This window comes from Orycteropus afer, unplaced genomic scaffold (assembly GCF_000298275.1).
Source record: "Orycteropus afer afer isolate SDZICR_OR568_19922 unplaced genomic scaffold, OryAfe1.0 scaffold00008, whole genome shotgun sequence".
Lineage (NCBI taxonomy): Eukaryota > Metazoa > Chordata > Mammalia > Tubulidentata > Orycteropodidae > Orycteropus > Orycteropus afer.
The window spans coordinates 3,735,107-3,750,779 of NW_006921595.1; the positions used below are offsets into that span (position 1 = coordinate 3,735,107).

At 43.1% G+C, this 15,673-nt stretch overlaps 1 protein-coding gene across 1 annotated transcript in view; it reads right to left on the minus strand.

The window, feature by feature from the left end:
* PLEKHA8 (pleckstrin homology domain containing A8) overlaps positions 1–13,649 on the minus strand; it is a 121,525-nt gene extending 107,876 nt beyond the window's left edge. The window contains exon 1 of the mRNA XM_007946423.1: positions 13,202–13,649. Coding sequence (XP_007944614.1) covers positions 13,202–13,649 — 448 coding nt within the window. The remainder of the gene's footprint in view (positions 1–13,201) is intronic.
* Between the last annotated feature and the right edge of the window lie 2,024 nt (positions 13,650–15,673).

The following is a 15,673-nucleotide window of genomic DNA, read 5'->3' on the forward strand; positions in this document are numbered from 1 at the left end:
GTGGGGGTGGGGTGGGGTTGTGTGGTTTAGCAAAAAAATAGCATATAACATATGTGTTACCTGAAAAAAAGTATGGTATAATTCCATCTGAAAGAAATGGAGTAGATTCTCAAGCAAATGAAATTTTGCTTCTCTTGGTGTAATAGGAACACTGACATAGGTCAGTCTTCTCTCTGGCTAACTCTGTAAGTATTATCTGTATCTGCATCTTTCCTTATACTGCCACACACTCCATAAGCCAACTTGAAAATTAATTCAGAGAAATGCCCTAGTATCATGGTATTTTTTTGGCCATCCTTCCCTGTTGTCTCTTTCACCTGTCTTCTGCCCAATAATGGCTTCTGTTGTTGTTAGGTGCCATTGAGTCAGTTTCAACTCATACCAACCCTACGTAAACAGAATGAAACACTGGCTGGTCCTGCACCATTCTCACAATCACTGCGTGCATCAGTCCATCACTGCAGCCACTGTGTCAATCCATCTCGTTGAAGGTCTTCTTTTTTACTGACCTTCTACTTTACCCAGCATCATATCCTTCTCCAGGAACTGTGCCTTCTGATAATATGACCAAAGTATGAGAGATCAAGTCTGGCATTGTCACTTCTAAGGAGCATTCCAAACAATAGCTAGCCTGTTTTACTGTTTGCCTCAAATCTTTTCTAAAGAGAATTTCATTGGCTTTTGTTCAATCAATACAAGATGAAAGTAATAGTAACAGGAAGTGGTATGATTAAACATTGGGAGTACAGTCAGAAAACAATGGTTCTCAGGCTTCATCAACCCACACACCACTTCAATGACATAAAACACTCCAACCACATCACATATCACAATCCATGGGAAGACTGGTGCCACTTTTGATGAGGTGCAAATGAAGTCTAAGATTTTCTAAGTTTCTTAACAAATAATTTTTGATGGAAGCAAATGTATAGACAAACTAGTGGTATACAGAATTAATTACATGATCTATAATCAACACTCATCCAAAAGGCAGCCATATGACTGTCTTAATTCTGTAGAGTCAACTTCAAAATTCCGCTGTAGTTTAGTATTTTCCTTTATAATTTATATCCCTCTGACCTCCAAAAAGTGAGCCCTGGTGGTGCAGTGCTTAAGTGCTCAGCTGCTAACCAAAAGGTCAGCAGTTCAAGACTCCCAGGAGAAAGATATGATGGTCTGCTTCCATAAAAATTTACAGCCTTGGAAAAATCCTATGGGGCAGTTCCACTATGTCCTACAGGGTTGCTATAAGTTAGAATTTACTCAACGGCAATTGATTCTTTTTTTTTTTAAATGTCCAAAAGGGGGATTTAAGGAATACTGGGAACATACATTCTCAGAAGCCACAATAAACCACAATTTGCACAAAGAAAGTCTAAATACACAGAGACTGAATTTTCCTGGCATCATTAATCAAAACAGCTACTCAGGCATGTTCACATATACTTTAATCTTTACAACAAACCTAGCTATTATTATTGCTATTATTTAACTTATTATTTTAAAACTGAAGCTAAGGGGAATTAATTTAAATAACATGCTCAAGGTGTCAGCTCTAGTAGGTAACAGAGCAAAAGAGTAAATTCAAGACTTTCTGACTCAAACCTTTTGCACTTAGCCACTCAAATACACTGTCCTAAGTCCTTGCCACTGAAATTGAACTGCATAGAGTTGACTACATGCAAAAGAATGTTGTACCTCACATGATATACAAAATTTAATTCAAGATGAATCAAAAGCCTAGATATAAGAACTAAAAGTATGAAGTGTTCTGGAATTCCCATTTTCCGCAATGGCATCCATAATTTGTTAGGATCCACACAATCGAATGCCTGTGCATAGTCAGTAATATACAGGTAAAAAACTTTCTGGTATTCTTTGCTTTCAGTCAAGACCATCTGACTTCAGCAATTTCCCTTGTTCTACTCCCTCTTCTGAATCTGGCTTGAATTTCTAGCAATTCCCTGTCTACCAGTACTGCTGCAACCATTTTTGAATTATCTTCAGTAAAAGTTTACTTAGGTGTGATATTAATGATACCAAGAACCAAACTCATTGCCGTCAAGTCAACTAAACTCACAGCATAAATATTTATGACCTTGGGTTAAACAATGTTCTCTTAGATATGACACCAAGAATACAGTCAATAAAAGAAATACTGACAACCTGGAGTACATCAAAATTAAAAACTTTTGTGTTGCAAATGATACTAGTAAGAAAGTAGCAAGATAACCTAGAGAATAGGAAAAATATTTGTAAATCATTTATCTGATAAGCAACTTGTATCTAGAGATATAAAGGACTCTTACAACTCAATAATAAAAAGAAAAATAGCCAAATTTAAAAATGGGTGGTTTGTGTTCTACTACTAACTAAAAGCTGGCAGCTCAAACACATTCAGCAGTACTGAAGAAAGGCCTCGTGATCTATTTCTGTAAAGATTACAACCAAGAAAACCTTTGGGAATTCAGTTCTACTCTGTAATACATGGGGTCACCGTGAGTCAGGACAGGCTGAATGGCAACAGGTTTTTTTTTAGTAAAACTACCTGCCACGGAGTTGATTCCAATTTATAGCAACCCTATAGAACAGAGTAGAACTGTTCCATAGGGTTTCCAAGGCTGTAAATGCAAACATGTTTACACAAAAACTTTAATACTTTAAAGAGGTCTTTTGCAGCAGGCTTGTCCAATCCAATACATCAGTTAATTACATGACTCCTGCTTTCACGGGCATTGATTATGAATCTGAGTAAAATGAAATCGTTGACAACATCAATCTTTTCTCCATTTACTGTGATATTGCTTATTGGTTTAGTTGTGAAGATTTTAGTTTCTTTACGTAGAATCGTAATCCATACTGAAGGCTGTAGTCTATGATCTTCATCAGTAAGTGCTTCAAGTCTTCTTCACTTTAGTAAGCAAGGTTATGTCATATGCATATCTCAGGTTGTCAATGAGTCTTCCTCTAATCCTGATGCCACATTCTTCTTCAAATGGTCCAGCTTCTTCTATTATTTGCTCAGCATACAGAATGAATAAAAATGGTGAAGTGACATGACTCTGACACATACTTTTCCTGATTCTGAATTATGCAGTAACCCCCTTGTTTTAGCGACTGCCTCCTAGTCTACGTATAGGTTCCTCATGAGCAAAATTAAGTGTTCTGGAATTCCCATTTTCCGCAATGGCATCCATAATTTGTTAGGATCCACACAATCGAATGCCTGTGCATAGTCAGTAATATACAGGTAAAAAACTTTCTGGTATTCTTTGCTTTCAGTCAAGACCATCTGACTTCAGCAATTTCCCTTGTTCTACTCCCTCTTCTGAATCTGGCTTGAATTTCTAGCAATTCCCTGTCTACCAGTACTGCTGCAACCATTTTTGAATTATCTTCAGTAAAAGTTTACTTAGGTGTGATATTAATGATACCAAGAACCAAACTCATTGCCGTCAAGTCAACTAAACTCACAGCAACCCCTTCTTGGGTTTCCAAGGCGGTTTCTCTACAGAAGCTGATCACCCAATCTTCCTTCCGTGAAGTAGCTGGTGGGTTTGAACCACCAGCTTTCTGGTTAGTAGTCAAATGTCTTAGGCACTACGCCACCAGAGCTCCCGATATTAATGATATTGTTCAATAATTTTCATATTCTATTAGATGATCTTTCTTTGGAATGAGTACAAATATGGATCTCTTCCAGTCAGTTGGCCAGATAGCCATCTTCCAAATTTCTCAGTAGTCCAAACATTATGTTAAAATAAGCCATCACAAAAGGTCACATATTGTATAATTCTGTTTATATGAAATATCCAGAATAAGCAAAAACCAGCGGTTGCCTAGGGTGTGGTGATAGGCTGGGGCATAAGTAGTGTAATGCAATGGGTTTCTCATATGGCCTTTCTGGCTCTGGGTTTATAATTCTGCCAAAAATGATTGGCGGGCTGCCCTGTGAGCAGTCTATTTCATGTACCTTGCAGGGACTGGTCGGTTTACTATGCAGATAGCGAGTATAAAACCATCCAGCAAGATTAAATGACTTTGCAGGGACTGGTCAGTTTGTGGCCTAGCTGGGAAGGCCATGCCTTGAAATTGATACGGAACTTGCTTATATAAGAAGCCAACTGGACAAAGGTTTTTAGGGAGAGGCAATGGGAGAGAGAGAACATCTTAAAAGAGCTATAGTACAGGTCAAGCTAAAACACTGAAGATGGTATGAGACAGCAGCTAGCAGCATTAGCAGTGGGAATCACAGGATGGGTAGACAGCTGAAGTGTGCTTACCAGTCCATAGGAAGAGACAGAGTACAGTACCTTTGGACAGGAGGCTTGGGGGCAGAGTGGAGTGATTCTGGGCACTTGTTGGCAGGACCAAAAAAGCTGTAACACTTGCCCAAGCAAAGGGATGCAAAGGCCAAGTGGCAGAGGTGAGGCCCAGCAACTGGCAGAGGGCCATCAGCTGGCATAATGCAGAGAAGGCAAGCATAGCCAAGAAGCTGAGAGCTGTCTTGGTTGGAAGCTATCCTGATTGATGAATTGTATCTTGTCTCCTGAGTTGTACCCTGCAACTTTCAAATTGATCCTGATTCTCAGTTGTAGCCTATTATTTCCCTAATAAACCACATAATTATGAGTATAGTCTGTGAATTCAGTGTGGTCACTGCAACAAATTATTGAACCCAGAAGAGAACTAGAAAGCACAGTGGGAGGCATAGCTGGTGTCAGAAATGGTGACAAAGTTGGAGAGTGAAGATGTGCCTGACCTCCATGCCATAGGAACCAACTTTGTGCTGATCTTGATTCTTGTCCCTTGGTAATCTAGGTTAATTTCTGAAACTAGATTATAGGCAGTGACTATTAAAGGGTACACAGTTTCTTTTGGGGTGATGAAAATGTTCTAATATTGATTGGAATAATGGCTGCACAACTCTGTAAATATATTAAAACAACAATATTTTACATACTTTAAATGAACAAATTTTACAGTATGTGAATTATCTCAATAAAGGAATTTAAAATAAATAAATAAATAAGAGGGTTAACCAGTTGTTATAAGACTGTAAGAATCCTGCTCTGGCTCATCTGCATTCCACATGTCCTCCTAGAACTGTTTACACAGCACAAACATACTGAGTTAGAGTCCTCTTCCTGTACCTGGGGGGAAGCAAAATGATAGGATCTCCTCAATGACATCCATCTGGCCAGCATAATGCAAGTTTCTGTCATTTTTGGAATGCAGTGCTGCAATGGACTTGTGCCCTGACCCACTTGAGAGGCCCAAATAGCCTGCTGCTAGCCAGAGCTCTCCTGTCTGCTGAGTGGGCAGGATAGAGACCCAAAACTGCAAAGTAGAAAATTCAGATCACACCTCAGAATTATTTCCTTGTACCAAAACATGTGCCAACAGTTTAACACTGTACACTCAAATCTTCCTCACTGCAGATCTCCTTCCTACCTCCTACTCCTAAAGAGTCTGCTATTCTGAATTAAATACATAGGTACATTGTTGTTGTTGTTATGTGCCGTCGAGTCAGACCCGACTCATAACGACCCCTCCTTGGGTTTCCGAGGCAGTTATCACTACGGAAGTAGATTGCCCCATCTTCCTTCCGAGGAGTGACTGGTGGGTTTGAACCGCCAGCCTTCTGGTTAGCAGTCAAGTGCTTTAGGCACTAAGCTACCAGAGCTCCTATAGGTACATTAGGAATCAGCTAAATTACATAATCATCAAGTAGGAAGGATCTTTAAAAGTATTACGTGTTCTGATGCACTGAACCTGGAGCCAGTCTCCATGGAGTCAATCCCAGCTCTGCCACTTACTGTGTAAATCTAAGTGAGTTACTCTTCCCTTCTCTGCCTCAATGTCCTCATGTGGAAAATGGGGTTAAAAAATGCAATTGCTTCTCAAAATTGTTACATAAATTAAATTAATCCATGGAAAATGTTTAGAATAGTGCCTGAGACATTGTGTTAGTTTTTTTACTATTCTTCTAACTGCTAAATGCCATCATTTTCATGTAGGATGGGACAAAAGCTCAGAATGGCAAGGTAACTGTGTGGCTGACAGTGACATGGCTGGGATCAAAATGTAGGTCTCTTTGCCCCCTGACCCAGTGTTCTACCACAGAGAATTAATGTACAGCCTGCACATATAATGCTCTTTGGCTGACTTATAAGGCTTGAAAGATGAAAATGTTAGGAGCATGGGTTTGGTTTTTTGTTGTTTTTTTTTTTTCATTTTTCCTCTTTAGAAACACAAGGCACTAGAGTACCTGAGTATGGTAGCATTTCAGGAAAAAGTTACTTTTATTCCATTCTCTTTGTGTATTCTAGTGGTACATTCATGCAAGCAATTCAGATGCTATTCTCAGGGCTTAATAATGTTTCCATCTTTTAATAAGTGACACTTATCCATTTAATTCAAGAGGCAAGACACTTATAAAATAACTACAATATTTGACAAACTATAATTAACACAGTGGGAGCGATACAAAGACGTAGCCAGGAAACTCTACACTACAGCCAGAGTAAACTTTTAAAGAATCTCATCATTCCCTTCTCTTTCTGTCTTTCATACACACACACACACACACACACACACACACTCCACAAAGTGTTTGAACTGGGTTCCTGCAATACTAGGCCACCCACCTGTCTAACCTTGTTGGAGTCCCACTCTCATCAATGCACCAGCCAGGAAGGCTGTCTATCCTTTCTTCAAATTACAACTCTGTAACAACACCTGCTTTGGTGGCTTCACGTTAGCATTCCCTGTGCCTGGAAAATTCTCCCTTATAATGCCAACAGCAATTCTGCCTTGGCTTCCTTATCTAGCTAGCTTGTGTTTATCCTTCAGGCTCTGCTCAAGTGCTTTCCTCAAAAAAGTCTTCCCTAACAACCCACACTACATTAGTTGCCTCTCCCTCCATCACATACGCCTGGAAAATACTACTAACCATCTAGCCAATGAATGCCTTTCTTCCCCACCACGCTATAGGCTCAAGGAGAGCAGGGGATATGTCTGCCTTGCTCAAAGTTGCTTCTCCTGTGCCTTGCACAGTACTCAGTCAGCTGGTAGTGGGTTGTGAATGAAGTGAACATCTTCCAAGAACTCAAAAGATCAGCTGATAAACTGATTTCCTAACTTTTCCATCTAACTTTAATATAAGCTGAGTTGGGGTAGGCTGCTGCTGCTATACCCCTCTCTACTCAAGCACCCTAGAGGGACCAAGACCTGTATCGGGAAGGGCACTGGAGATCGATCATTCAGGGCCTGGGGGGTGCACAGAAGGCAGCTGACAGTCCCCAGCCCCCTTCTGGGGTCTGCGCTGCTGAGCTCCTCTTCTGAGCAGCTGTTAAGTCTCCAGGTTTTTGGCCTTGGATTCCAAGCCCTCCAGGACGAGAAGTATATCACTTGTTTCCGTGGGGTTCTCCCCAGCCTGCAGGGTGGTAGCAGGCTGCAGAGAGAGCAGCTGCAAGGAGTATGAGCAGTAACAATTCCCCACGACCACCTTGACCCTGTCCCTGCTGGTTGCCCCAGCCCCAGAGCTACCAACTGTGCCTCTAGTCCAGCTGCTAGGCCCCTGGTCTGCTTGAGTGCCAGTCCTGATGACAGGACCTTGGAGTCCAAAGCACAGCAATGCTAAGGATCTAGGCTCAGGGCTGCCTCTGCATCATCCTCCTCCTCCTCTTCCTCCCATAACGCTGACTTTGCATAATGATCTGGTCGTTGGGAACCTACACATGTTGATAAATGAGCAGTGGGTGTTGTGATGTCTCCATCAAAGCTTGTCAATATCATGCCCTACTAATGTCATGCCCTGCTCTTTCTGGAAGCTGATTGGCATAGGAGGGTGGAGGAAACAAGAAAGTATTTGTTCCTTTTAGGCTATTCCTTAATTTATCTCCTAATGACTTGGAAGGAAGACTAGGCAATCTACTTCGTAGAGATACCACCTCAGAAACTCAAGGTAGGGTCACTATGAGTTGAACCGACTCAATATCAGTGAGTTTTATTTATTTATTAATTTTTATCTCCTAATGAGACATAGTTGTTACTCCTCAGAAGGAAGATGGGGCAATCTACTTCCGTAGTGATACTGCCTTGGAAACCCAAGAAGGGTTTGCCATGAGTCGGGTCTGACTCAAAGGCACATAACAACAACAACAATGAAACATAACATGCTGAACCATAGTTTTAAGTATATCCAAGAAAAGTACCCAGTGGTGCCACACATACTGAGGGAACAAGCAGCATGATGTAAAGACACCTGACTCTGGCAGTGGAATCATTAAGGTTGATGTCAACCACTGCAGTAATTTATGGTGTCACCCGCCATGGCCAAGGCTGGTAGCTTGCCCCGCCTGAGCTGATCTCTGCAGCTCCTTCCAGCACAGCCTGCCCACGTACAGCCTGATTGCTGAGTTGACAGGGGGTAGGGATGAGTGAAAATTTACTGCACTGGGTGATGGGTGATATCACCTGTAGTGAGGCCACTACCTTCGTGGACCCTACCCCTGCAGTGCTAGCCAGCTCGCTGCTACAGACGCTGAGGTCATTTTGCTGTCACTCCCTTTGACAGTGTCAGTGTGTGTGGTCTGCACTCCCAGTCCCCTGTACCTCCCTAGTGACAACACTGGCCTCTGGAGCAATAACTCCAGCTCCTCTCTTCTTTAGAGCTTCTACCTTGGCTCCACTCACAGTAGTAACTTCTTTTACTTACGAAGAAAAAAATGGAATCTTTTCCAACAGAACCAAAGGATCCTCCTAGAGAAATTTTGCTTTATTGAAAAATACACAAGAACAGTCAGAAACATAACATACTATACAAAACATTGTTCCACCTACTACTTTGGCGAGTAGCGACTAGGACCTTAAAAGCTAGGAAGCTGCCATCTAGATGCAACAACGGGTCTCTCCTCATCAAGAAGAAAGAAGAAAACCAAAATTAATGGAAACAATCAGTCCTAGCAACTGGTACACCATCCAATCTGCAACCTATACAACTATGAGACCAGAAGAACTAGATGGTGCCCAGCTACCACTGCCATGCACTTGGAAGGGATGTAGGAGATCCTGCATAGAGGGAGAACAATGTGGAACAAAACTCAAAATCATTTGGAGGCAAAAAAAAAAAAAAAAAAAAAAGAAGGTGGGGACCAGGTTTGCTGGTCCAATGGAGCCTGGTGGAACCACTGAGACTATGGCCCCTAGCAGCCCTTCAGGTCTGGAATTGAACCCACAACTGTGGTTTCCAGCCAAACAAAATACAGGCATGTGAGTTAAACATTTACCTCAAGTAGACACACGCCCTGGAGAGAACAATCATGGGAGAAGGAAGGGCTGCTTATGCACAGGGAGATAGCTCAGGGTGCAGAAGAGTATGAAGGGATGGACACTGGGAGGAGGTAACTATGGGGAGGAAGTGGGAGGGGAGCTGCTGCATTGTAAATTTTGGTCAATGACATGAGACAAAGTATATGTGAACTGCTGTATGAAAAGTGAATTTACTCTGTAAATCTTCACCCAAATCCTAATTAAAAAAAAAAAAAGAACAGCCAGAAAAACAAAACAAAAAAAAGGTGTTTTATTACCAGGAAATAGGTACTAGAGTAAGAGACTAATCTCACATAGAAAAGAAGAGCAAAAGAGGAAGAAAGCTGGGCTTTGAACCAGTTATTCCTGGTTCAATCACAGCCAATGAACTGAAACTGGAATGGACCTAAATTTGTAAAATGTGTAGGTGAATCAGGACGATAATCAGAAAAGGAAAAATTATGGGTTGACAGCCTGCTAGAAACTTAATCTCTTAGAAAACAAAGGAAGCTTGTGAGTTGCATAGCAACCAAATCTTTTCACTGACACAGTTGGAAACAACATTGCCCTGCTCAAAAATTGCAGCTGACCATACCATTTTGAATATGTGTCCTCTCCACAGTCCTGACAATAATCCAATCTCCCACATGAGCATCTTCAAAGGGTTTACTATGCCCCTTCTAAGTCTCCTACTCTAGAGTTTAGAGTGGTAATTTTTCTCATTTTGGTGGTGGTTCCACTTCACTCAAATTTTAAACATTCAGGTCTGTTCCAGTTTCACCTTGTTGGCCATGAATGAACCAGTCTGAAGCAGTTCAAAGCCCTGGAAGAAAGTGAAAGATTAACAAACACACAAAAAGGGGGCGGGGGTGGAGCAATGAGGATGAAAGAAAAGTTAAAATAGAAAAAGTATGTGTGGTACAAAGAGGTAAAGGATCAGCAAGTAAGTATTACTCAAAGATACAAGATCCATAAGTCTCAGAGCTTAGAGAGACCTCAAAAGAAAAATCATCTGGTCAAGCCTCCTCTTTTTATATTAAAAAACCAAACTCACTCCATCAAGCCGATTCCAACTCAGTGACCCCACTGGGTTTCCAAGGCAGTGAATCTTTATGGAAATAGATTGCCCCATCTTCCTTCCATGGAGTAGATGGTGGGTTTGAACCAGCAGAATATATTAGCAGAGTATTTATCGGCCTCTGGCTATTCACTAAAGAGCTCTGGTGGTATAGTGGTGTAAAGCAAAAGGTTACCAGTTTGAACCGACCAGCTGCTCTGTGGGAGAAAGATGAGGTAGTCTGCTTCTGTAAAGATTTATATCCTTGGAAACCCTGATGTTGTTATGTGCTGTTGAGTCAGATCCAACTCATAGTGACCCCTCCTTGGGTTTCCGAGGCGGTATCACTACAGAAGTAGATTGCCCAACCTTCCTTCTGAGGAATGGCCAGTGGGTTTGAACCGCCAGCCTTCTGGTTAGCAGTCAAGTGCCTTAGGCACTACACTACCAGAGCTCCTTGGAAACCCTATGGGGGTCTCTATGAATTGGAATCAACTTGATGGCAGTAAGTTTGTTTTTTTTTTTCCTGGCTATTCACTAAAGCCCAACCTTGAGTTACTCACATTTAATCTAATAACCCTCAGTCCTTGAAATAAAAGCAGAGTCTTCTAAAACTTTTCTCCTCACCTAGTTAATGATTACAAGACATAAAAAGAGGAATTCCCTGTTAACCATAATTCTATGCAACCAAAACAAACTGGTAGCTTTAGTGCCATAGTGTCTAGGGAAGGAATTCTGTGGGTACACCGAACAGGTGCTCCTTTTGGCTGTGTTGTGTATTATACCAAGTGATCATCCCAAACACACCCACCCTTAAAACACTCCAGAGCATCATCACACTACCCACCACCCACTGCCATCAAGTTAATCCCGACTCATAGCAACCCTATAAAACAGAGTAGAACTGCCCCACAGGGTTTCCAGGGCTGTAAATCTTCACAGAAGTTGACTGCCTCATCATTCTCTCATGGAGCAGCTGGTAGATTAGAACCACCAACCTTCTGGTTAGCAGCCAAATGCTTTAACCACTGTACTACCAGAGCTCTTACAACCTTTAAAGCACTGTCCCATCAAAGAGGAAACAAATATATCTCCTGACTGAGATACTAGAAATATTTCTGGTTTCAAAATCACTGCCACTAAACTTTAAAGTGCCTAGCCCATTTTCCATAATAAAAAAGTTTTATTTTTTTAATTCCAAAAAAGTGCCTAATATAGTTTCTAGCACATAACCAAAAATTTGTTTTCGGTTATGTGGCAACTCATGGCAACCCTATGTGTGCCAGAGAAGGTCTGCTGTATGGGGTTTTCATTGGCTGACTTTTCAGAATATTGCCAAGGCTTTCTTCTGAGATGTCCGTGAGTGGACTCGAACCTCCAACCTTAAGGTCAGCAGCCAACTGTGTTACTTGTTTGCACCACCCAGGGACTCCTTCCAGCATATTGTTAATGTAGCTGCCATCAAGTCAGCCCTCACTCATGGTGACCCCAGGTTTTACAGAGTAGAAGGGTTCCACAGAATTTTCTTGGCTGTAATCTTTATGGAAACAACTGCCAGGCCTTTCTTCCCTGGAGTCACTAGTGAGTTCTGCCACCCTTTAGGTCAGCAGCCAATTGCAAAGTGCTTGTGCCACCCACGCTCTTTGTTCCGGCATATACCCAAAAAACCAAACCCATTGCCACTGAGTGGATTCTGACTCAGTTACCCTATAGGACCGAGTAGAACTGCCCACAGGGTTTGCAAGGCTGTAAATCTTTGCAGAATTAGACTGCATCATCTTCCTCCCTCTGGGCAGCTGGTGGGTTCCAACCACTGACCTCTTTTGGTTGGCAGCTGAATGCTTTAACCACTACACCACCAACACTGCTGCACACAGTACACTTCTACTTAATATTGGTTGCACAAGTGAGGGAAAAGAAAGAATATCCTGAATAATCTCCACAGTTTAAGAACAATTATGTTATAACTGCCTCAAGATAGGAAGAAAGTACAGAAATTGAAATGAGGAAGAGAGACTATTTTTAAGCCATTCTGCATAGCAAAGCAAAGCAAGGAAACAGGTGTACTATTTGCATTCACTCTACGGTAATTTTTGAGTCTGTAAAACAAAAAGAAATGCTCTGTGAGAAAACCAAATACACTGTCCTTACTTCGGGGCTTTGAAACTGTTAAGTTGTCACTCTGACACCTCGGTCTACATGCAGTTAAAGCGAAAGGTAACACAGGGAAAGCATATGCACTCAGGCTTTTTTTCTGCATTCATATTATTTTGTGTATTCTCAGTGTTTTTAGGTTTATCTGGGTAATTTATTTTTCTTTTTTTTTTTTTTTTTAATTAAATGAAGGCTCTTTCACCTCTGGACTTCCAGATTACCGATGGCATGCGCTTGCTTGAAACCTTCCAACCTATCTGCGAGTCAAGCGAGCCTGGTTCCTCCAGCCGCATTCGAATGACTCTCTTTAAGAGCCGGCGGGGCGTGAGCGCCTTCCTCTCGCTGACACGGAGGTCATCCTGCCATTCAAGTCACCCCAAATCTCAGTTTTTTGTAGCCTTCCTTGAAGTGAAAGGGTAGCTACTGTTCTCACCCATCCTCAAGAGGCCTGTGTCCGTACAGCAGGGTTATCAGTACAGTGAAAAAACTCTTTTTGGGAAATATTCCCGGTCTGCGCTGGACTCTATGATCTCCGGAGGGGCAGTGACCCCGAACCCCGAGGAGGCGTGTCCGGACGCCGCCCGCAGAGACACCGCCCTCCGACCGCCCAGACAAAGGACCCGGCCCCCGGCGCGCCCCCCGGCCGTCCGCGCGGCCCGCGGCGAGGCCACTCACCGCTCAGATAGTTGGTCCATTTGTACAGCACTCCCTCCATGGCGCTCGCAGCCCCTTTGCCCCCACAAAGCCAGGGCCGCTTCCCCACGTCTCCCGGTCCTCTTACTGCCCCAGGCCCCAGGAGGCGAGGAGCACCGGCAGCAGAGCCATAGCCTGGCGCTGCCGAGACGCCCACTGCCCGTGCCCTGGTCCGGTCCGGGGACGTCCCGCCGGCCTCACATCCTCGGCCCGGGGGCGGGGTCACTGCGGCGGCCTCCGCACTTGAGGACGCGGCCAGCCGGCGGGCTCGCGCGACACGCAAAGCACGCTGTTCACAGAGAGGCGAAGATACCAGGTTAGTCCGCGGAACGGCTAAGCCTACAAAAGTGCGACAACCGAGGGAGTCGACAGCCGGCAGGGCCTCCGCCGCGATACCTGAGCCCTCCGTGCCCAGAGCACGCTCGCGCATGCCCAGTGCGCTGCTCGCGCGCTCGTTCCTAAAATCCACTCCGTGGTTTCGCTGCGGCGGCGGCGGCGGCGGCGGCGGCGGCGGAGCTGACGTAGCCGGCTAAGCCCGCAGGGAAACTGAGTCCAGGAGAAGCGGTGGGTTTTGGGCTAGAGAGTCCGCTCTGAGGGAGAAAGAAGGACAAAATGCTCCTGGAAAGAAGCGTGGGACACAGCTTTGAATCTTAATGGTGCCATAGATGGTTCAGACCCCATTTTCCAGTATCTGCGACCTATCTGTACCCACTGGGCTCTAGTCCTCAGCATCCAATACTTTCTTCAATGCTTCGTATTGGATCCCACATCCTCGGGGGAACGGAGATTATGGGGATTTCACGATAGGATACTGTGTAAATAGATGTCTAAATTCTAAGGCTTCGTTAATCGAGTAAAATTAGTGAGAGTTTGTTAGAATGCAGAATCTTGCCCCCAGCCCAGACGTGCTGAATCAGAATCTACATTTTTAACAAGATCCCCATGAGATTCCTATATCTGCTGAATTATAATCTGCATTTTAACAAGATCATCAGGGGATTTCTGTGCACATTAAACTGTGAGAAGAACTGTGCTCAGAATATTTGACCTGGGAAAATGTTAACTATAGTTTAAATGGAGAAAGCAAGTTATGAAACAAAGTGTACAATATGATCCAAATTGCTTTAGACATAAATCACAGAAGCATGCACCAAAATGTTAAGAGGATTATTTGTGGATGGAAGTATTACAGATGATCTTTTTCTCTCTCCGTTCCTTTTTTTTTTTTTTAAGAGTATGTGAACTGCTGTATGGAAAGTGTATTTGCTCTGTGAATTTTCACCCGAATCACCAAAAAAAAAAAAAAAAAAAAAGGATGTTTGCCAGATTTAACAAATAAAACAAGGGGCAATTATTCGCTGTTTATCTGAAATTCAGATATAACTGGACTCCTGTATTTTATCTGGAACTCCTACTTTAGTCCTTACCAGTTTTTTCCAAATTGAGTGTAATGAACATATTGCTTTTGAAATTAAGCGAAAAATGTAAAACTGGAATTTAAAAATTAGCAAGAGAATATGTAATTGTTAACAGTGATTACCATTTCCTCTATAAAGCAAAGCCCTTACCCTCGAAAGAGGCGACTCTCTGTATTATTTGCACGCTACACTGCTACACTAAGGTCATCTAAGTGATAAATTATTAGCAGCTGTAAAGTTAAGTCGTGGAATGAATCAGAAGACTTGAAGTCAGATCTCAACTGCTTTGGGGTTGAAAAACTCCTAGCCTAAATGATCTTTAGAATGAAATTTAAAAACAGAAACCTACCTGGCTAGTTGGACTGAGGTTCACGCACGGGAACGCGCTTTGTAAACCCTAAAGCACTATGAAAGTCTTTATAGTTTATACTGTAATTTAATTAATAAGCAGTAGCAGGAGCCTTGGATGTGGAATTCTGGGAGGCGGGGAATGAGGGCGATTCACCAAGGGCTAGAGTTTCACCAAGGGTTTTATTAGGTCTAGGACACTTCCTAACTTCGCTCTATCCTGGTTCTTAACAGGGTAAATCGGCCGGAGGAGTTTCCGGTTAGCTTCACCACGCTCCCAAATTCCAGGGATGTGGAATTCTCTAATGCATCGAGCTTCAGGACCACTCAATGTTTTCGTCCGCGGGGCTGGCTTGACAGAGCTCCACTGGGCTGCCAATTACAATGTTGCGGCGCCATTGGCTCGAGAGGCACCTGAGGGACAAGACCGCTGGCCAATGGGAGGACTCTCTGTCCAGGCGGCCACAGTGTAAGAGCCACTTAGGCCTTGGTCTTGATTTAACTCTTTAGAGGTGAGTTTGCAGTGCCTGGGAAAGTTGTGTGTAGTAAAAGTGCCACGTCTGCTAGGGAGGGGGAGTCATGAAGTTGCCAGAAACAGTTGCCCCTAAGCCTTAAGCCACATTCTTAACTCTTTGAACTCAGGAGTCTTTTCCCTGTTTTTGTAGGCACTCTTTTCTGCCCTACTAAC